The following is a 22,309-nucleotide window of genomic DNA, read 5'->3' as shown; positions in this document are numbered from 1 at the left end:
CACTGTCCTCACTATCTTTATCATCCATGTCTATTGCTTAACTTAAACCATTATGTTATATGTATGGGTATTACATATATGTGCAACATATAGTGCACACGTAGAGGTCAGAGGATAACTTGTGGGGACCAGTTAAACTTTGGTCATCAGGCTTAATGACAAGTGTCTTTACCTGCTCATCTGATTAAACCCTTTCTTAATGTTTTAAACAATATAAACAGTCTTCAATAGATTTTTTTAAAAAGTCCATACTGTTAATTACCAGCATCAAGCAGTGTAATATATGAACTAGGGCCAGGGCTCCACAGGCAGACTTTATCTCAGCTTCACAGGCTACAGGAGGAGGGACACTCACAGCCTTGCTCTTAATGGGTAGAAATGGCGCACTCATTTCAGTGAGGGTCTCAGAAAGAGGTAGTCAGGAGGTTTAGGTAAGAGGCTGATGCCACATAAGTTTTTATTATATTTTAAAAAACAGTGGAGTTGGAAGCAAGGGTAAGAGCTGAAAGGCCTCCCATTCCTCAGTGGCAGGATCTGGACCCATAGCCTAGGCCAGGCCTAATCCAGCCCAGATGCTGGAAGGCAGAACACACAGTTGTGCCCATCAAGGCAAAGAGGGCAAGAGAGCCCACGGCTCCTCGATACCGCTTGCTAGGGTCTGAAAAACAAGACAGCAGAAGTTACCAGAACATTCACAAGCCTTTCTGCTCCAGCATGTGAGGTCGTATATTCAACCACCTGTTCTTGGGAGGTTGACCAACTCTAGCCTACAGCCATCAGTACGCTAGAAGCTTTGTGCAAAGTCATTCTGCAATGGCATTGCCTGCACCGTGCAGGGCTCCATAGGTCAAAAACTTCGTGTAGGCCCAATAGGAGCATTTGCCGCCAGAATGACACATAGCCTTCTCCTCTGCTAACCAGTTATCCCAGCGGTGGTCAGGTTTTGCTGACGTAACACCTTGTTTTGATTCCTGTTAGCTCTGGTTAGCCCCTTAATATTTCTAAGGCTGTTTCCTCATCTGCAAAACAGGCTGCTAGCTGTATGTGGAATTGTGAGGTTGCATACCCTATGTGAAGTTCACAGACGAGCAACTGGCACTTAGAAAATACGCAAAGGTTTGTTACTATTCTAAGGGCAGTAAGAAGAAAAAGAACAGACCTCCCATGTTAATTATCAAGCCCCTTCCTCATTTTAAATTGTATCATATGATATGCATATGGGTATTTTGTCTGCGTGTGTGTCTGTGCACTAATTGCATGGATCCCCTAGAGCTGGAGTTACAGATGGTTGTGAGCTGCCGTGTGGGTGCTGGGAATTGAACCTGGATCCTCAACAAAAGCAGTCAATCATCTTAACAGTTGAGCCATCTCAATGGCCCTACTTCTTCCATTTTAAAATCCCAGCCAAAAGTTAAAATACAGTAACAATATTTAAAATTTGGTGATTCGTGAGGTAGAGGCAGGCACATCTCTGTGAATTTGAGGCCAGCATGTTCTATGGAGTGAGTTCCAGGGCAGCCAGAGCTACGTCTCAAAAAAAAAAAAAAAAAAGAAGGAATAACATTTGTTTTGGGGGCAGAAAAGATGGCTCAATGGTTAGGCACACTTGATGCTCTTGCAGGGGACCAAAATTTAGCCATCAGCATCCATGTTAGGTGGCTTACAGCCATCGGTAGCTGCAGCTCCTGGGGATTAATATCCTGTCTGCCCTCTGTGGGCCCGTACACACAGGTACATAATACATGTTAAAGAAGATAAATCTAAAATGTATTTTTTTGGCAGATGTCAACAGGTACTTACCTCCTGTGTAGTAGCCATATGCGTATAGAACTCGCCCAATAATCCAGGCCAGACCCAGGCCAGAAGCTATGCGCTAAGACAAAAGGACAGTTCAGTGTTTGCCTTGAAGGAACAGACCTTTACTAATTAATGCCTATGGCTGACTACACTTTCGTGGACCAAGGGTAATTTCATGCATTTGCTAATGTATTTCTCAGAGTCACGAAATGAGGTTACTTGTTTTCGGTCAGGAAAGACTGGTAGTCGTCTTCAACTGCTTCCTAATGGTGGACTAGAAGGAACTTCTTGCTCAGGGTAACTGGAGGAACTGGTTCAAGAGCTCAGGTCAAGGGCGGGCAGGCAGGCCTCGGGGTTCCAGGATGAGTGAGAAGAGACATCTGACATCTGAAGTGGGACCTTGGGTCCCACACTGACTGAACAGCTGCTGGGCTGCACTATCTGCGGTGACAACGCCTGTATGCAGCCAGTGCTGCGGCCTGCACATTGTAGGGGTGGAGCTCAAGACAAGGTGAGAAAAAATGTATAGCACGCCCCTGAAGATGTGTACTCAGAGGGAAAAGGGCTCCCCATTCCCAACACCCCCAACAGGAGAGATTAAAGCCTTATGTAGGTTGAATCCTGAAAGACCCCACTAGCCAGAGTAAGAGGAGTAGGGTGAGCGGGTGACGTCCCCCAAGTCCTTTTCCAATCTGGTAGTGCTAAGGGGTGGCGCTATGGGAAGAGTTTGCTTGAATTGACTCGGGATAAGAAGTATCTGTGGTAGGAGGAAGTCCATCTATGAAGAAAAGCCCGGTGACTCTCTGTTTAAGCTTAGTCTGCCAGACTGTTCTTCATTACAGAGCTGGTGTTTGTGGCTGTTTTCAGTCACACAGATGCCGCCTGTCCCGTTCACTGCCATAACCTCAGGTGACTAATGACTCCATGCCTTCTCAATGCTGGGTGCCACAGACAGACACACCTGCAGTTCCTTCTTCCCCATCTCTTGTGAGTCTGCTGTAACTGTCGCCTAAGATCCCTGAGCCTGGCCACACTACTCATAACCCACCCCCACTCCACCTCCCAACAGTTTGCCACTGGGCACTCACCACTTTCTATCATACCAAATAATTTACTTCTGACCCCAACGAAAGGAAAGAGCGATTAATCCAGGCGTCTGCCTGTCTTGTTCACTGCTGTAACCTTGGGTGTGGGTAGATGGCTTTTTGCAGAGCTGAATGAGGAAAGTAAAATCCACTCCCTGTGGACACAAGCCTTTTAGAAATAGACCTGGGTTCAAAGTTCCATGCTTCTGTGGCTTAGATGACCCCATGAAAGCTAAACAGTGCCTAAGAGGCTCTTCCTCACTCTGGAAAAACTAGGCGAAATACTGCCTACTTTAAAGCAGACTTCACAACAAATCAGTGGATAAAATCCTTTTAAATATGTGCTGCTTGAGACCAAGGCTCCTCATTTAGTGTTTGTTTCCTTCTCCCTGTGCTCAGGAACTACATCTAAATGGATAAACAGCCCCAGAAGAAACTTACCGGATGGTAAACACCTCCCATGGTTAGGAAAAATAGGAAGGGAGGGTACACCTCCAACCTGGAATGGACAGAAAGTAACCTTTAAAAAAGTATTCTTAAATTGGGAGGAGGTGGCCCACATCTTTAATCCCTATACCTAGGGAGGCAGAGGCAGGAGGATCTCTGTGAGTTTGAGGCCAGCCTGGTCTACAGAGTGAGTTCCAGGATAGCCAAGGCTATGTAGAGAAACCCTGTTTTGAAAAACAACAACAATAACAACAACAACCCCCCCCCCCAAATCAACAAAAACGTTTCCTCATAGATTTAAGAACTACAAGGAACTCTACCTTCCTGCTGGAAGGTTGTAAACACTGGTGAAAGGGAGAAGTTGGTTTACTGGGAGCCACCAGCTTTTGCTCTAGTTGAGAGTAAGAGGACTTCACAAACAAACTCCCGAGCAAGTTCTTAGATTGGGAAAGGTCTCCTAATGGAAGCTCCATCTGAGATGCCCACAGGCTCACACGTTCAGATGGCTGTCTCCACTTAGAGGCATTGCTTTCGGAAGTTTTTGTGGGACAGGGGCCTCATTGGAAGGTATAGGCCACTCAGGGTGGGCTCTGAGGGATGCAGCTCAGCAGAGGACTCTGTTTCCTGTCTGCCTTTATGACCAGCTGCTAATCTCTGCCATCACCAGTCTGGTCAGTATACCTTCCATCCTGGACCTTTCTCCACTTCTCTCTCTCTCTCTCTCTCTCTCTCTCTCTCTCTCTCTCTCTCTCTCTCTGTCTCTGTCTCTCTCTCTCTCTCTCTCTCTCTCTCTCTCTGTGTGTGTGTGTGTGTTGCAAACACTGCAGAGGGTCACATTAAAGACATTGTGATGGCTGCTAATTATCAACAGAATCTAGATTCACCTGGAGGCTGGGCATGCCCATGGAAGATTATGAACTGCCCACCACTGAACTGTGTAAGAGAAAGGAGCTGAGTAGTAGCAGGCCTTCATCACTCTCTGCTTCTTGACTGTGGATGCGATGGAACCCCTTGTCCCCTGCTTCAGGCTCCTGTCATCTTGACTTTTCTATTATGAGTTCCTCACCATGATGGACTGGCCCTTGAACTGTGAGCTGGAATAAACCTTTCCCTAAGCTCATTTTTATCACAGTAACAGGAAAAGATATTTCTGAAAAACTTAGAAGTTTTTGTTTTGTTTTGTCTTTCAAGACATGGTTTCTCTGGGTAGCCCAGGCTGTCCCGGAACTCACTCTGTAGACCAGGCTGGCCTCAAACTCACAGAGATATATGCCTGACTCTACTTCATGAGTGTTGGGATTTAAGATGTATGCCACCATAGCCTGAATAAGAAGATTTTTCCATTCTAAAAACACTTAGTTTTATTCAGTATTCAAATCTCTTCACATAGTAACTTAAGTTTATTTTTATTTGTGGTGATGAGTGGCTGCATGTGTGTGTACCGATGCCATGGCTCACGTGTGTAAGTTAGACTTGGTTTTCTCCTTCTGCCATGTGGGTCCCTGGGGATCAAATTTAGATTATGAGGTTTGGCAAAATTTTGTGAGCCACCTTGCCCCCCTCCCCCAACACTAATGTTCTAATGAGGTACCCATGACCGCCATGCTATCACTGAGCAAATTCAGAGACGTGGGACTGAAGAGATGGACATCTTTGCCGTCTGGCAGGAGACTCACGTGTTCTGGTGGGCGCGCTGAATGCAGTTGAACATATGCCCGTTCTCAGGATCTGTGCTGTACATGACTGGGTACTGTTAAAGCAAAGGCCAAGCAGAGTGTAAGTGTTGAGACTTAACAACACCGAGACAGAGACATGCCAAGGCACCTTCTGCTGGCCTCCTGACAGATGGGCTCTGCAGTCTCTGGTCACTTGGTTCTCAGTTCTCAGCAGCAGGTTTGGTGTGAGAGCCTGTGACTGTGTTGTGGTTGCAAAAGAGACAGGAGTGGCTTCTGCCCAGCCAGTGTCTCTCATTGATGTCATAAATCAATGGTGGACTGCAGATGATTACAGAGACACCATGGAGAAATGGCTGATTCCCAAGAGTCATCACACATCACACCCCCCTAAGATCTCCCTTCATTGAGTGAGTGGGACTTTTATTGCAAGTGTCCATTAGAATAAAGGGAGAGGCAGCCAGATAGGCACACTTGAAAAGAACCTCCACTGGCGGAGTCTAATTACAAGATGCTAAATGCAAACAGACATCTAATTGCTCACCCGGGAGAGCTTTAGAAGTTCCCCTTTTAGCTCAGCCAGAACTAAAGGAAGTATTTAACAGACTTCCTTTCTGCAGCTACTGACTGGCTAAACTCAGGTTAAGCCCAGCATCTCTTCTCTATTTAGGAATCAGGAAAATCAACTTAAGACATCCTTTTCAAACTGGCAAACTAGGAATACGACTGCTTTACCCTTTTTAGAAAACAGCAGTGTCCCTGGCAAACTGCTCCAGACAAAAACGGACTTTTAATCCCAGCAGGCCCGGTCTTTCCACAGAGGAGCCAAAGTCCAACAAAGTGTAAACTACGACCCAGCCTCTTAAGAACAAAATCCTAACGGGTGCTGTTCAAAAACTGCTACCACCTGCCACCACCAATAACTCAGCTCTCCCTCCAGGACTAAAAAACAAGCCTTGGATAAGCCAGTGGCCTCAGGAAGCCCACAGAGGCACCTGCCGGTGAGCCGACTTACCTCTACCTTGTACTTCTTTCGGGCTTTGCCCACGTTGATGGCCAGGTGGAGCACCATCACGAAGCTGGCAGCACCAGTGAGAAGCACAAATCCATACTCCTTAGAGAGGACAGCCATCTTGGCTCTGTGGAAGAAAGTACAACACAGTGGGAAACCAACCTAATGCTGTGGGCATCATGGAAGGTCTTAGCTCTGTGCCTCATTGCAGGGCTGGGGAGATTGGCTCAGCAGGTAAAGAGCCTGCTGTATGAACAGGACTCTGGATCCTCAGCCCCTACTGTGCTGGGCTGTGTTGGGGATAAAGACGAGAGGATCCTTGGAACTCACTGGCTGCCAGTTCTAGTAAAAAAGGTGAGCTTCAGACTTAGTGACAGAACATGCCTCAAAAAAGAAGGTAGAGAGCGAGAGAGGTTAAAAAAAATCAGAGTTAACCTTTGGCCTTCGTTTGAGCATGTGCAGGTTAAGAGAACCTGCACACACACAAGTAACACAAATGCATGTATCACACATCACACATACCATACATACATATATATGGCACACATACACTCTTCCACTTTAAAAAGACCTAAGAGGTCATCAGAAATACTACCGTGTATTAGAAAACAGGATTAAAAAATTACTCCAGTCTTCAGTATGGTCTCAGGGAAGTATCAATTCACTCATGTCCTTCCTTCCTTTCTCCACCTTGTCTCCTTCCTCTATCTCTTCCTTTCCATTTTAAGAACAGATTTTATTTCCTTATTTCCCTTATGTATTTTTGTGTGCACACACACCCATGCTTGTACAGATGTGTGCACATGGAGGAGGTGACAGGGTGATTTGTAGGAGTCTCTTCTCTCCTACCAACATGTGGGCTCTGGGGTTGAACTCCAGTCATCTGCCTTGGCAGCTGACACCCTTACCCACTGAGCCATCTCATGGGCTACATAATTGCAGTTCTTGAGACAGAGTTTCTCTGTGTAGCCTAAATTGGCCTGGTGCTCAATATATAATCCAGAGGGGCCTTAAGATCACAGCAACCATATTGTCTCTGCCTCCCAAGTATTGAGATTACAGGCGTGTGCTACCATAACTAGCTATATATTCTCTTTGGTTCAACATCCATCTATAAATTTCCCTGGTATCATCACAGTGGTCACTGTAGCATGGTATGGCCACTAACATTTGCATTGGGATGTATTTGACATGACACACTTTAACCGAGTAGCATCTACAACAATGGCTTCCGGAGAGGATGGCTGTGAGGTCAGGGCCTTGGGACTACCCTAGCACCCTGATCCTGGCCACATGCTGGCACAGTTTTAGAAGCCAGAGTGGAGAAGCCCTGCTAGAGTGCTCTACCATCAAAGCATGGCCCCCAAGCCAATGATGGTGTGGACAAAACACAGTTTGGCAGGCTCCTAAGAACCCAGGCTGCCCATCAGATCATCACAAACCCCACAAAGAGTTTTGATATCAGCAACTTATTTTGGAATGCATAAAAAGTTGGGAATACAAGCTGAATAAATGTTAACTATAGATTGGGGTGGTAGCTATGTGGTTTCAAGATAGAATTCTTTAAATTTTTCTGACCACGCAGGAGAAACTGACTAGAGAAAAAGCTAATCTTGGCTCATCTTGCAGTGTTCAGCATTCAAGCTCTTGTCTTAAGGGAAAGACTTGGACTGGGCACCAGAGAGAGCAAAACTTAGCAGGTAGAAGAGGCTTTAAGCCTCTCAGTGCCCACTGGGCTGTCCACTAAGCTCTGTAAGCTATGGGTTCAGAGCAGGCTGGCAGAAATGGCAGCTATAACACCTCAGAATATGCTGAAGTAAAACTCCCTACCACATGCAAGGCTGCCTCAAGTCAGGAGGAGCTCCTGTATGATCTCTTGCTGGTAGAACATACTGGTAGGCAAATGCTTAAGAGGGTGAGGCAAGAAGATCATAAGTTCAAGGCCCACCTGTGCTTTGCCTTTAAGGGCTGGGGAGATGGCTTAGTTGGTAAAATGCTTGCTGAGCAACCATGAGGACCTGAGTTCAATCCTTAGCACCCATGCAAAAAAGTTAGGTAAGATGGCATCCTAGTGTTATGGAGATAGGAGATTCCAGGAGCTTGCAGGACAGCCAGTATAGCCTGATTGGAGAGCTCCAGGTGTCAGTGAGAGACCCTGTCTCAAAAAAACAAAACAAAACAAAACAAAAACAAACAAACAAACAAACAAAAAACCAAGATGGGTTCCTCCTGAGGAGCAACAAGGACCCAGGTTGTCGTATGGCTTCCACATGCATGAGTATGCAAACAGATCACATATCCACGCACCCACAAATAAATAAAGACTGTCTCTGATGGGTGTCTAGCTTTCATCTTCCCAACAGCCAGCTTAGGGCGTTGCCCTGCTGCAGAACATTTCTAGTGATCCGTAAAGACAAAAGGATATGATTCCAGTACCCCTACCAGCAGAGGAACACCTGGGGCTTATGTGCTGCACGCAGAGTCTAAAGCAGAAATTATTATGGGTAAGATTTAACTCAGATCTGTCTGCTCCCATGGCCTCTTACAGTCCTGTCTGCAGTGGAGCTACAATGTCTTTCTCAATATGAAATTTGGGGGATGAGCAGATTGCTCAGTCTTTATGAGCGGTGACTCAGCATTTGGGAGCACTGGCTACTATTTCCGGTTTTGATGGCCAGCACCCATATGGTGGCTCACGACCATCTCTAACTCCAGTCCCAGGAATCCTGTAACTACTTCCATCTAGTTTCCAAGGGCCCTACACTCATGTGGCTCACAGACATCCATGCAGGCAAAATACCCATGTACATAAACATAAGTAAATTAAAAACTACAGTTCTCCTGCCTTAGGAAAACAACATTTGGGTTCTAAGCCCCTCAGACCTGCCACCACCCCAGCACTGCACACAGCAATCAATTCTCACCAGATTTCCCCTCTTATGGTCTTCACCCTGCCCGGTTCACTTGCCCTTCAGAGGGGCCAGACACACTCCAGATTGTCTCTATGACTCAGCACAAGATGCCTCCAGGTGAAAAGTCACACCTGCCCAGCTTCAAAGAAGAGGGCCTGGATGCTCTCCAAGTTTCGTCTCCTTCCTTCTCTTTTCAAGTTATAAAGTCAAGACATGTGAGAAGCTATGGTACTAATTATGTAGCAAAAATACAGTGTGAATTCTGAACAACCCTTTGAAAACAGAAAGTGACCAAGCCTACTTGCCTACCTTGGAGGTAAGCATCTGGGGCCAAACAGGCCACTGAAAATGGAGCTGCCTCCAAGGCTGTCAGGGCTGTGTCTGTAAGGACAGTGAAAGGAAACATCTGCTCTAGGGCAGTTTGTGAGTCTGGAGGCTCAAGGGGATGAGGGCATACCGAGGACCAGGTCAGGTTTTAGAATCCATAAAAACACTCTAGTTGGGCAAAACACCAGAATGGGCATTAGTTGCCGACCCCTTTCTGATGTCTGAGAGCAGCCAGGCGGCAAGGAGGGAGAAGTGATCTTCTGGTGGATATCTACTGCCAAGGGCAGGGAGCAATTAAACGGCCCTTCCCAGTTGCAATGCCTGTGAACCACGACCAATAATCATCCTGGCAAGATATGCATAAAGGTGCAGTCAGCATGTTTCACAGCTCGGTGGCAACCAACAGCTATCTAACTGGACTTAAGGCCCATTCGACAGGAAGATATCATGCCTGGTACTGGAAACCTAGCCAATAATCCAGAGCTTGTGAGATCACCTCAAGAAATACTGCTCTACTGTCACTTTGCTGGACCGACGTAATTCTTTTTTATAGTATAGATGGAGTTTATTCAAGGCGTGGGGAGGGGAGTTCAGAGGGCAGTAGGGGCAGAGAAAGGCAGAGGGGGTGGGAGTGGAAGCCAGTCATGAGCAGGTGGAGAGAGGGGGGAAGGGAATGGGGAGAGGGGGCAGGAAGGCAAGAGAGGAGCAAGACAGCAAGAGCAACAGAATTCTTCACGCATACGAACTTGTATCCTGCCCACAGGTAGACACCACCCTTCATCAAAGGAGCTTTTCCTCACAGAAAATGGAGACCATCACAGAAAACCACAGCTGGACACAGTGCAGAGACTGTGGGGGGTACAGCTGAAACTGGTAGATTTCTATCACAGCTCCTGTACCTACAGCCTCTGGGGACATCATGGAAAAGGAGATGGAAGGATTGTAAGGACCTGGATACCAACAAGTCTGCTGTGAAACAAGTCTCTCCTAGAAGTGGCTGCAATGGCAATCCAGTGGACATGTTTTAATGGAAGGAGGAAATGTCACAGGGTGCCACCTTTAGGCAAATAACTTCTGGCCACTAATGTCTGTTGGGAGATGGAGAACTAGCCTTTCCAAGGAATGAGCGTCCTTACTGGTTGTTGAATGCAAAGTAGTCAGCTCTGAAACCATATACACACAATAAAAACTGACTCAGAAGATTGTATTTATATGCATTTGTACATGCACATACACTCACATATGTGCACATAACAGTAGTAAAGCCAAAGAGTCTATCAGCTTGAGGGAGGAAGAGTAGCTAGGAGGGGCCAGAGGGAGGAAAGTGGGGATTGGATGATGTAATTCCATTTCCATGGGGGGGGGGGGTGAGGAGCCTGGTGAAATGGTTCAGCAGGAAAGGCAGAGAACTAACTGAAGGGGTATGGGATACTAGCATGGGCAGTTGGTAGAAACCATGTGATCCTCCGTAGTGGAGAGCCTTCTTCTCCCTATGGAGTCTCTTTTGCAGGAGCCTTGGACACTTGTGAACAGATACAGTGACCAAGCCTGAAGTGCTGCCTTTCCGAAACGTGGAAGAGCCTTTCCTATACACCTCCACATACCCCCTTCAAGTGAGGAGTCCTACTTCATATGCCTAACCTGCCCTTAGAAGGCAATGAGAACAGCCACTGAGCTCTGTGTAGCCTGGCTTTTCTCATGGCTAGGACTGCTCATGGTATATGCAGGTGCTTATAGAGACAATGGTCACAGCAGGAACTCTGGGTGGCTTTCAGGAATGTCCTGCCACCCCACATACAGAGACAACTCGGCATCTTCTATAGTACCTGGTTTAGTATAGTTTAGATAGTCACCTAAACTACTTCTGCTATTTTTCCTCCCAAAGCATCTCTTGATACCATGGACGAAACAGGATGATGAATTACATAGTTAAGAAGAATCTAGAACATACAGGTCTGCATCGTTGTTGCTAAAAACTTAGATTCAAGGAATAAAAATAATTAAACCTTAGCCTTGAAGGATGGGATTGGCTTAATTCAGTCAAGGTTCAAAAATCCTTTCTCATTGACTAAGTTCTTTTCTGAGACTGTAGGAAAAAGAGATGGATGTTCTCAGCCCTTAGAGGGTGGCCTCTGGGTCAGGGTGCACCAAGAAGGGAAGGCAGCTCAGTTCAGAATCCACACCCAGGCAACCTCAGCCACACCCTGGGCTGTTACGAATCCAGAGGCAGCAGATAGCTTAAAGGGCCAGGCCTCAGGAGCTGATAACTGATATACAAGTCCGTGAGCACTCTAGTGGGCTGCACACATCTTGCTGATCACACACCTGCAGCTCTTTTATGGACCCACAGAGATAAGGTGGTTGAGTTTGAGAACTTTTTCCTAGGTCTTCAGGGTCTGGACACAGAAGCTCTGCAATGAATGTTTGTAACTATGTTTCCCCGCAGACCAACTGGCTACTGTAACATGAACCCAAACAGAACTTAAGATACAAGCCTCCCATTTGTGTTTCTTAATAGTCAGGTGCACAAATACAGAAGCTCCGATGAGTGTGCTGCAGTTCTCAGTCTTCACCTGGAAGTTGTGTTAAGCCATGCCCCCGCCCAGAGTTTCGGATTCAGCAGGGCTCCAGTGGGGCCTGTGAATGCAACTTTCAAAAGTTCCCAGGTGTCTAGATCACTGCCCAGAGATCATGTTTTAAAAACTGCTGTCTGGGGAGGCAATGGCTGGATGGTAAAAACATTCAAATAAAATAAAGACCCTGTTGTTTAGGGCTGGAAAGATGGCTCAGTGGTGCACTGGCTGCTTTTCTAGAGGACCTGGGTTCAATTCCCAGCACCCACATGGCGGCTCACAACGGTCAATAACTCCAGTTTCAGGGGATCCAATGCCTTCTTCTGGCTTCTATAGGCACCAAGTACCTACATGTTGTACCAGCAAACATGCAGGTGAAATACCCATGCACACGAGAATGAATGAAATTTTAAAACACTTGTTTTAGGGAAAAGAGGAACGTTGTAGGTGGGGGTGATGATTGTATCCAAGTCACACTGAGAAGCACACCCCTGGCTCGGTGATCTACGCAACGCTTCCTAATGGATGGTCCTGGCACCCTCCACTGCCTGTGGCATCCCTATAACCTGATGATGGCTACAGGATGAGCTGAGGCTAGACCTTTCACAGTTACACCAGATCCTGCACACATCACAGGACCAAGTCCGGCTTTTCAGTTTTAACATTTGGCTGAACATGAACTAAACAAGTAGGCAAGAGGGTGCCCCAACACACCCCGCCACAGCCCCAAAATTTTAACTATTGATCCTGGCCTGTGAGAGCCTTTGCCTTCCAGGATCTCTCTTTACAGCTACAATCACCAGACCTGATTTTTTTTTTTTTTTAACCAGTCAAAGGAGTTGGAGTTTAAGGCTTGTCACACTGCACAAGTGATTGATGGTCACTACTACGCAAGGGAGGACCTTCAGGAGATTGTTACTTCTTCTACCATGAATTGCTGTGCCTCGAATTCTAAATGAGCATGAGCTAAGTGAAAGTCATATTTAAGGGCTTAGTGGGATGTTATTCTTTCCGGAAGAGACAGCAAAATAGGAAATCATCTCACCAGCACATGTTGAGAATCTAACTACGGGGCCCCACGCACACCTGGTAGAGACGCTTATGTAAGCTAAGCCTCTTTCCCGCCATGATAACCCTATGCCACAGTTGCTATTACTGCTGTTCTCACGTTACCTGGGAGGGAAATAAGGCAAAGAAAGAGGAATTTGGCAATTTTCCCAAGCCTCCATCATTGGTGAATGCAGGTCTGGGGTCAGAGTGCCAGCAGACTGACCAGCGTCTCAACCGTTTGCTACTAAGTCGCCCTGCAGAGTTAGCGCCTTGTGAGCTGGAAGCAGGACTGAGGAACAATCCTTGGCAGAGCTTATGTCCTGAGCAATGCAGCCGCACCCTACTTCTGTTGCAGGAGCAAAGAGAAAAGCATAGAAGCCCAGGGGAGGCTGCAGCCAGACAGAGACTCTTTGGTTTCACTTTACATTTTCACGGCCCTGGGATCCAGCCTTTCACATGTTTAGAGCTGAGTATTTACAAAATACCAGCCTCCCGGGTCTTTAGAATATTTTACATCTAGGATCTTCTTTTGAGAAAGAGTTTTGCTTCCTTACCAATAGGAATGGCTTTTTCTTTTTGGTCACTGCTGTTAATTTTCTTCTTGGTGAATGTTCCTAGATAGAACCAATACAATGTTGAACAGAACAGGCAAAAGTGGACATGCTTGTTTTGTTCCCTGCGTATGGAGGAAGCATTCAGTTCTTCACCATGACATATGTAAGAGGTTTTATAGATGCCTCTGTTGCAGCTATGCTATAGATCTAATTATTTTGGTATGTTCAAACCATAGTAACTATATACACATACATATATGTGCATATATAGGTAGTTTTTAAACTGCCATAAAGTATCTTCTAGTCCCCTCCTCAAAACAAACAAACAAACAAACAAATAAAAGGCCCCAGGCCATGGTGGGTTTCTAGGAGAATGAGGGAACTCTGGTAACCAGCCCCTGTGGTCTATAAGGATGGAGATAGAACAGCACTCCATGGCTGTACCGTATAGCTAGTTAGTAGACAGAAGTAGACTATAGGTACGTCACAGACACCATCCATACCTCAGGCTAAGAGCCATAAGATCTAGGCTTAAAACGTGGCATTTGTTGTTTTCACCTCCAGGATTCGCTCTATTCCAGGATCCGAGGCAGCAGCACTGGGGGCCTTAGGTTCTTTGGCTCAGGTGCTCTCTTTTAGGAATTCTGCTGACAGGTTCTCCTGGGAACATCACTGTTCTCGTAATCTGGTTCCCATCAACCCAGTCTCTGTTTCCTGCTTCTGCCCCTGCCGGCCTTATCTCACTGGAGCATAGTTCTCTCATTACAGGAAGGGCTCTGGGCAAGCCTACAGTCAAGTAATGCTTCTGGTGAAACATTCTCTTTCGCTGTGTACCCAAGTCCTCTTGGCTACCCAGTGAAATGCCCCAGGGCACAATCAGCATTGCATAAGTAGAACAAAAGGCAGGAGTTATGGGTGTAGGCACTTGTCCTAAAGAATTTATCACTCCTGAGTCACCAAGTTACACAGAACCTTAGGTTTTTCCTAAACGACAGTTTTCTCTTTGACTTTAAGTAAACAAAACCCAGATTAAACAGCAACCTCTATTTCAGTTTGTGATGTCGCTCATTTGCAAATTTTTAGCTGGTATTTTATGTTAACACAAACCGGAAGGTGACCATAACTAAGTATCCCTAGCTCAGCAGAGCCATCATTCCCCCAAAGTCTCATAGCACCCCTTATTTGGTTGGTTGCACTACCAGTCCAATTATTTTATATGGCAAAACCCCAACAATTTAATGATGGTGACCCAGGGATGATTATTTAAAGGATTGGCTTGATCATATCAAACTGATGTCTCTTAAAGACCCGCATACCAGATGGCTCAGCAAACCCGGGTGGGACTGGAGGCTCAGTTTATTCACTCAAAGCTCCCCCTAACAATTCAGCTTTGATTGGGCCTTTGGATATTTCCACAAAGAAAAAGACCTTTCAGCGATTCCTGGTGGGATTTTGCCCCAGTGAAGTAAGGCTGGCGATCACAGGAGGAGGAATCAGAGATAGGGTTTGTGGAAACCGGATTACCACAACAGTGATGTCCCCAGAATCTGCCAGCAGAATTCCTGAAGGGGAGCACTTCCAGCTGACTCTCCTAAGCCCAGAAGCAGCTTGGTGGGGGAAAAGTAGGAAATGAGGGGAATCAAAATGAGGTAATTCTACCTCGAGGATGAAGAGCCCGTGAGAGTCACGCCATTTCCCTGTTCATCCCACGGTGCCATAATAGGTAATGGCTGTTCTAGTTCACCTCCACAACAAACACCTCAAAGTTCGTTGGTCACACCTTCAAATGAGCACCACTCAAATCCTCTTGCCTCTGCCACCTGCCTGCTGTGACTAGTCACCACTAACTTAAAGGCACTTAAGAAAAGGACTACAAACCTAGACTGTGCACTTTCACATTGCTTCGTGATGCAGGTTCAGTAGCTATTGTTCCAAGGGCTGCAACCAGGAAGCTGCTGAACAAAAGTAGCCTGATGTATGGACTGCCCGCTTGTTCATTCTTGTGAGCCGGCTGCAGCTGGAAGGACTCAGTGGGTCCTGTTCAGGACCTCAGGACCTCATCCATGCCCTGGCAGCAGGTCTGGAAATGAGTCATGTTGGGAAGATGGAAGACTCTCCCCTTTAATCTAAACCCATTCAGCGCTACACTTAAGCATGCACAGCTCAGCCACATTCAAGCTTCAGGTGGTGTTTTCATTCCAACACTGGTGGATTGTCCCTACTGAAAACAACTGTTAAATCCATTACCGGGCTGGTGGGAGGCTGGAAACCAAGTGAATGGCTCTTGGTGCTATGGGACAAGCTTGCACTGTTGTGCCAGTTAAGGCCAAGGCAGAAAATTACTTATTTTTTATTCTTCAGAGTTTAGCTTCTATGTGGCAAGACTCCAAACATACATGCTTGAATGACAATGAGTCTTGTTTGGGAAGAAATGGCAATCTTGTGTCCCAGGAATTCAAGGACATTAGATTTGTTAGAATAAATTCCAGGTCTTCCTGTAGGTATGATGTTGGGTTTCTTAAAGAGATTCTACACACCTAAAGTTCCATGGGCCGGGATATCCTGGCACCTGACTTGGGTCATATTAGATAGCCTAGAACTGAGCCTTCCAGGACACAGGACTCTAGACAAATCTCACATCTTGCTTCTAGTGGTTCAAAGGCAAACACCTTAGATGAGAAAGGCGATATCATGGAAAAAAAGACACCAAATCATTTAACAGATGAAGCCCATTTGATAAATTCAGTTCAGGGCAAAGCATTTTCCCCAGAGGATTGCCTGCCTCCAGCTAGTTCCACGCCTCCCACTCTCTGAGTGATTCCTTCCCTTTTCAATCTGTTACGAATACCACACAGCACCCCACGTGCAGGGCTGCAGTGGATATCAAGACGGATGAGGGAGTTCCGAACCCCCAGAATGCACAGTCGGGGTGTGAGGGTGAGTACACACATGGAGGAGGGGGAAAGACTGGGCTGGAAGCCACAAAGGGCATGACAGTAATGTGTGACAGAGAACACAGGTAAGAAAACAGCGAGTGTAGACCCCTGCAAGCAGGTCAGTGTTCACATGGTAGAGAGAGGAGGCCAGTGTGACCTGAAGGGTAATTACAAAGCTCAGAGGAAGAGCAGGAAAAGTCCATTACTTGTAATCTTTATCTAGTATGGATTAAACCCTGTTCTAAGCAATCCAACATTAGCACATTTAAATCCTTATAGCGCCTCTATCACGAATTACTACCTCTGCAGGGGAGGGAATTAAGTATTAGACAGATTAAATAACATCCTTCAAAGCACACAGCTACCTTCAGAGCAAAGCCTAGATTCCCACACTCCCTGGCAGTGTGCGTCCAGATTCTGCACTTTAGGCCTTGACCTCCCCATCTCTGAACCAAGCTGAAGAGCAAGTTTGCCAGACTTTGACCCTCTCCTGAGCATAAAATATTAACAAGAAAGTAGAACTAATAATTAGCTCCAAGCCTGGGCCTGATTACAGACTGTCATGTTTCTAATTGGAAAGTGGGAAAAAAAAAATCTTGGAAAAGATCCAGAAAGGAACCTTTTCATTTTAGTATACAGCACTATGAGGAAAGGATGTGAATGAAGAACTCTTCTTCCAGCCTCCTGGCACACAGCTTGACAGGGCAGTCCTGAAGCTGGCTCTTCATTACTGCACCGTGATTCCCACAAACCTACACGTTAGCTGACATTTCACAGAAGCGTAAAGTAAAATGGGACAGCAAAGCTATAACTTCCAGAAGAGGAAAAAAAAGACCTTCAATGAATCACATTAATACTACTTGGATTTTCCATCGTAAGAAATAAAGACAGCTTAGAGTTATTCTAATTCTTAGCAGATGCTAGATCCCTGGGGAGATACTAGTTGTTAAGTGAAGGAGTCACCTAGGCTGCTGGCTTCCATCTGCCTTGACCCTCCCATGCCTTTGGGACTTAGAAGCATGCTTTGGCATACTCATCTGCATTTTTTCTATCTTAAAGAAAATCCCATCCCTTCTTTATTTTTATTATTTTATGCATATAGGTTTGTGGGCCAGAAATGTATGAATGTATGCTGTGTGTGTGTGTGTGTGTGTTTGCCAGAAGAAGGTGTCAAATCTCCTGGAGCTAGAGTTACAGGCAGTTATAAGCTGGTGACATGGGACAGAACTCTGGTCCTCTGGAAAAGCAGCAAGTACTCTTAACTGCTGAGCCATAGCCCCAGTCTCCATTTGTATTCCCTTATTAATTAATTCATTTATTTCTACACTCCGGATTTTATTCTCCTCCCAGTCCACCCTCCATTTGTATTTATTAAGCTGAAGAAATAAATATAAAGTATTGTTTACTTAAAAAGAGAAAAGTCCAGGGTGTTGTGTACAGCAGAAACTTAAGAGTCTCAGTATGAGGGACACAGAGGCAGGTGGATTGAGCATCTGAGGCAAGCCTGGGTTTGTGAAGACACTGTTTCCAAAGAGTAACAAAAAAGTGGCCATGCCACCAAAGTATTAAAAATCACATTCCAGATGAACAGATCAGTCTAGAAAGAACTGGAAATGCAACCAGGGGCCTGTGAAACTCTCAATGTATTTGGAAAGCAATGTGACTCTCCAGCTCCAGTTGCTGCATTTCTCAAAACAGGCAGGCTCCTGGACTCTGAGGGAGCAAATCTTACACAGGGACACCTGACAATAACACCAAGTGTTTCTTATTCCAGAGGACAGTAGACTTGGAAGCAGGATCAATAAACTCAGCTGCAAGGGCTGGGGAGATGGCTCAGTCAGCAAAACTGTTTGTCAAGTAAGCATGGGTAGCTGCTTTCAGCTCCCTGTGCCCATGGCTTAAAAAAAAAAAAAAAAAAAAAAAAAGCCTGGTAGAGCAACCCCAGTGCTCAGCAAGCACAGAGAGGAGGATCCTGGGCAATTTCAGGCCAGCCAGGTTGGCTAATTAGTAAGATTCAGTAAGAGTCTCAAAACTGAGGTGGAGAATGACTACGAAGGACACCTTCATATGTACAGGCATGCACATGTATTTACAGGCATTCATGTGCATGTATACATCATAAGTTTAGATTTTTAAAATTAAAAAAAAAACTTCAAACTTAAATCATAGGTTTAAGATCATCTAAATGTTCAGTCAATATTAAACTACTTTTGACAGGTTCAGTTGACATTCACTCATTCCTGACTGGTCTAGGGGCTTTTCAGCATCTCTTTGGATATGTATGTGTGTGTGTGTGTGTGTGTGTGTGTGTGTGAGTGAGAGAGAGAGAGAGAGAGAGAGAGAGAGAGAGAGAGAGAGAGAGAGATCTGTGCTGTCCCCCTATGAAAGAGTTCATCTTCAGATTGTTTCCTCCAGAACTCTACACAAGCAGGAAGGAATCTAAGTGAGGGGAACTCTGCCCTTGTCCTTTAACAAGGTCTCAAAAACTGGCCCAAGCTGGTCTGGAGTTACCACTCTCCTGTCCCAGGCTCTCTAGGGCTAGCATTCCAGTGCAGGCCTCTGCATCCAGCAGGATTTTGTTCCTGACTGTACGGAAGCAGCCCCAGGAGTGGAGTTTCTATGGCTGGCCACACGATCACTGTCATTTTATATATAGTAACACTGGTTAAAGAAAAAAAAAAAAAAAAAAAAAAAAAAGAATCACGACAGAGTCGTCTATTTCTGTAACATTGTGTCAGGGAGAAGCTGAGCAGAATGTACTTCCCAGGGTGGAAGCACATGTTTGGATTTCAGATGTTAGTTTTATTTAACTCCTTAGATAAATTTAGCTCCTGTGAGAATAAACACTCTGGATCCCCTGACTCAGACACTATACTCTTATTACTGACACACTGAAATAAAACACACCTGTAACCCGGACTAATAACCTTGGTTGCTTCTCGGAAACTGCAGTCTGCAGGTGCCCTATAGATTTCTCCAGGGAAGCCCTGGCTTCTGCTAACTACCTTAAAATCTGAAGCGCACTCTGCAAGGCCATATCTAAGCCACCAGTACAGGCAGCAGAGCCATGCGAGAGCGGGTTGCTCTCTGGGGCACCTCCTTTCCCTAGTTAAGGGATTCAAGTCCCAACCTGCAGCGTTCCTTTCCTACCCCATCTGTCTCTGCTTTTCCTCTTCTCCCTTTTCCACACTCACTTGTATCCTAGGCTACTTGTAAAGTGGTGCCTCCCATGAAAAGAATTAGCAAAAACCACAACCTCGGGAGTGACTCAGTCTCTACTCCCTTCCACCACCCTGCAGGTGCCCCACCCCTGTGGTTTTGGGTCTCCCTGTAGGTACACAAGATAAGAAGGGACACTTAAAGACAGGAAAGGAAGAGACCAAAGACGATCCCACCCACCCTTCCCAAGAAATCTCTTGCTATTAGGACAGAAGTAAGGAAAAGCCCACGTTCAGGTATTAATGCAACATTTCTATAAGGCAAGAGAAAAACAAACGCAATTCCCTCTGAGACCCTCTGGAAGGATCCTAGCAACAAGACATCCACAGCAGGAGCGGCGCTTGCATGCCACTTATGAAACCTGCGCTAGATCAGGTCCGAATGGCCAGTTCCCACTGCAGAACTCAGGGCTCTTTTCTCCGTGTCACAGCTGCAGTAAGGTCAGGTGGTCTCCGGAAAGCCGGAAGAGGGAGCCCCGAGTCTTTACACAACTGGAGTAAAGGAGGAGGAAGAAAATAAGGAATCCAGGATGAGCTGACCTTGACAACCTCCCAGAGTTAGAGATAGCGAGGTAGGAGCTTCTTTGACTATACCATCAGGGGAGCATGCAGGGCGAGCGGAGTGGGCAAAGTGGGTGGAAATGCAGAGCTCAAATAGACCGATAAGGAAGCGGGGTTGGAGAGAGACCCTAATTCTGTTTCAAGTGGCTGAGATACCGGCTGTGCGTGTGCAGGCATTCAGGTGCCCCAGCGCAGCTAAAGCTCCTGAAGCTCGCAGGTACCAACACTTACCTGGCTCACCTTGGCGCGCTTGGTGCAGACCTGAGAGGCGCAGCGCTGCCTGGGTGCGGCTCTAGCTGTCCCGCAGGACCCGCCCCACTCCGCCCAGGGCAGTGCGCGGCCACGCCCCGGAACCGCCCCTGAACCGTTTCCCCCGGACCGCCCCAAGTACCGCCCCCGGGACCGCCTCTGGCTTTGGCGTTCTCCTGTCTCTTAAGCAAAATTGCATTCTCTCCCTGTTCCGGATAGTCCGCATATTTACTTGCGGCTCCCCAGTGTATATAGTTGCTCTCCTCCCTACGTATCTTTTCGTGACTACAGTCCTAAATGGGTCCTAAAAATTCATTCTATTTGGTTGGAGCAGGAAGAACAGTAACAGTAGTAATTCGTCCCCAGCGGGCCACCGTAACTCATCTTGCTGCGCGTGCGCAGAAAGTAGACACTAATTTGTGGAGGGCGTCCGTCGGAGTTGGGGAGAAAGTGTGTATCTCCCCTTTGGACTCTTCTGGGGAGGAGGCGTTTGAGACTATGGGACCCTTAGCAGACAGTGTTGACACGTACCGCAGCCTGCCCGCACGGTGCGCCGCACCCCTTCTCGCTCCCACAGGCGGGATCCTGTGGTTTGGCTCGCCCGGGTGTTTCTCCCCGAACCCGCTGACTTAACAAAGAGCACAGGCGCATACTCTTGTGCCACCTCGCGGCGGCCTCCAGGAGAGCCTTGGATAAGATCTACTGGGCAGAAGTAGACCTTGAGAGCTAATTTCTGTAAGTTCTGCTTTAAACCAGTCGCAGAAAGCACCGAAATTATTACTTTTTTCCAGCGTCTCTAAAGTTATTTTTTTCTTTTTTTCCGCGTCTCTGAAGTGCTCCACGTTTCCTTAAGAAACTCGATATCCTGTTGCTTGAGACCCTAGGTCAGACAGTGTATACCTTTTAAAGCCTCTCTCCTCCCTCCTCCCTCCCAAACACAGGAGAATAAATTTATTCTGTAGCCAAATATAATTGACCATGGTCTGGAGGGCACAAATCCAGGTGGTTCTAATACCATGTTCCAACTGGTATTTCATGAACTTCTAGTAACAGAATGAAAGTCATAAATCAAGTCTTTTTTTATTTCTTTGTTTTTTAATTGGATATGTTTTATTTACATTTCAAATGTTATTCCTTCTTGATTCCCCTCCATACACCCTATCCCCTGCCCCTCCCCCTACTTCTATGAGGTGTTCACCCACCCACCTACCTCCTCCCAGCTCCCTGCCCTGACATTTCCCTACACTGGGACATCCACAGAATTAAGGGCTTCTCCCACTGATGCCCAACAAAGCCATCCTCTGCTACATGTGCAGCTGGAGCCATGGGTCCTTCCATGTGTACTCTTTGGATAGTGGTTTAGTCCCTGGGTGCGCTGGTTGGTTGGTATTGTGGTTCTTATGGGGTTGCAAACCCCTTCATTTCCTTCAAATCTTTCTCTAACTCCTCCATTAAGGATCCCATTCTCAATTTCTCAATTCAGTGGTTGGCTGTGAGCATCCACCTCTGTATTTGACATGCTCTGGCAGAGCCTCTCAGGAGACAGCTATATCAGGCTCCTGTCAGCATGCAATTCTTGGCATCAGCAATATTGTCTGGGTTTGGTGGCTGTATATGGGCTGGATCCCCAGGTGGGGCAATCTCTGGATAGCCTTTCCTTCAGTCTCTGATCCAAACTTTGCATTTCCTCCTGAGCATATTTTTGTTCTCCCTTCTAAGAAGGACTGAAGCAACCACATATTGGTCTTCCTTCTTTAGAGCTTCATGTGGTCTGTGAATTGTATCTTGAATAATCTCAGCTTTTGGGCTAATATTCACTTATCAGTGAGTGCATATCATGGATGTTTTTTTTTTTTTTTTTTTTTTTTTTTGTTTTGTTTTGTTTTTTTTGTGATTGGGTTACCTCACTCAGGAT

At 46.3% G+C, this 22,309-nt stretch overlaps 1 protein-coding gene across 4 annotated transcripts; it reads right to left on the bottom strand.

Annotated features, from left to right (window-relative positions):
* Positions 1–426: 426 nt before the first annotated feature.
* Positions 427–20,505, bottom strand: MGST3 (microsomal glutathione S-transferase 3). Of its 4 annotated transcripts, XM_080910133.1 has the most exons (7): positions 20,377–20,441; positions 19,947–20,076; positions 6,018–6,141; positions 5,006–5,079; positions 3,324–3,381; positions 1,801–1,873; positions 427–658 (listed from the first exon to the last, which is right to left on the bottom strand). In XM_080910133.1, exons 3-7 carry the CDS (start codon positions 6,132–6,134, stop codon positions 522–524), a joined length of 459 nt encoding a protein of 152 aa, XP_080766259.1. In that variant the 5' UTR covers positions 6,135–6,141; positions 19,947–20,076; positions 20,377–20,441; the 3' UTR covers positions 427–521. The 4 variants fall into 4 exon arrangements, with proteins under 4 accessions (XP_080766259.1, XP_080766258.1, XP_080766260.1 ...); XM_080910132.1 differs by lacking the exon at positions 19,947–20,076 and having other exon boundaries at positions 20,377–20,505; XM_080910134.1 differs by lacking the exon at positions 19,947–20,076 and having other exon boundaries at positions 20,386–20,461.
* Between the last annotated feature and the right edge of the window lie 1,804 nt (positions 20,506–22,309).

The sequence above is a fragment of the Micromys minutus genome, assembly GCF_963924665.1.
Source record: "Micromys minutus genome assembly, chromosome: 1".
In the NCBI taxonomy this organism is placed as follows: Eukaryota; Metazoa; Chordata; class Mammalia; order Rodentia; family Muridae; genus Micromys; species Micromys minutus.
Note: the sequence above shows the minus strand (reverse complement) of the source record. Positions and strands in the feature narration are given on the sequence as shown.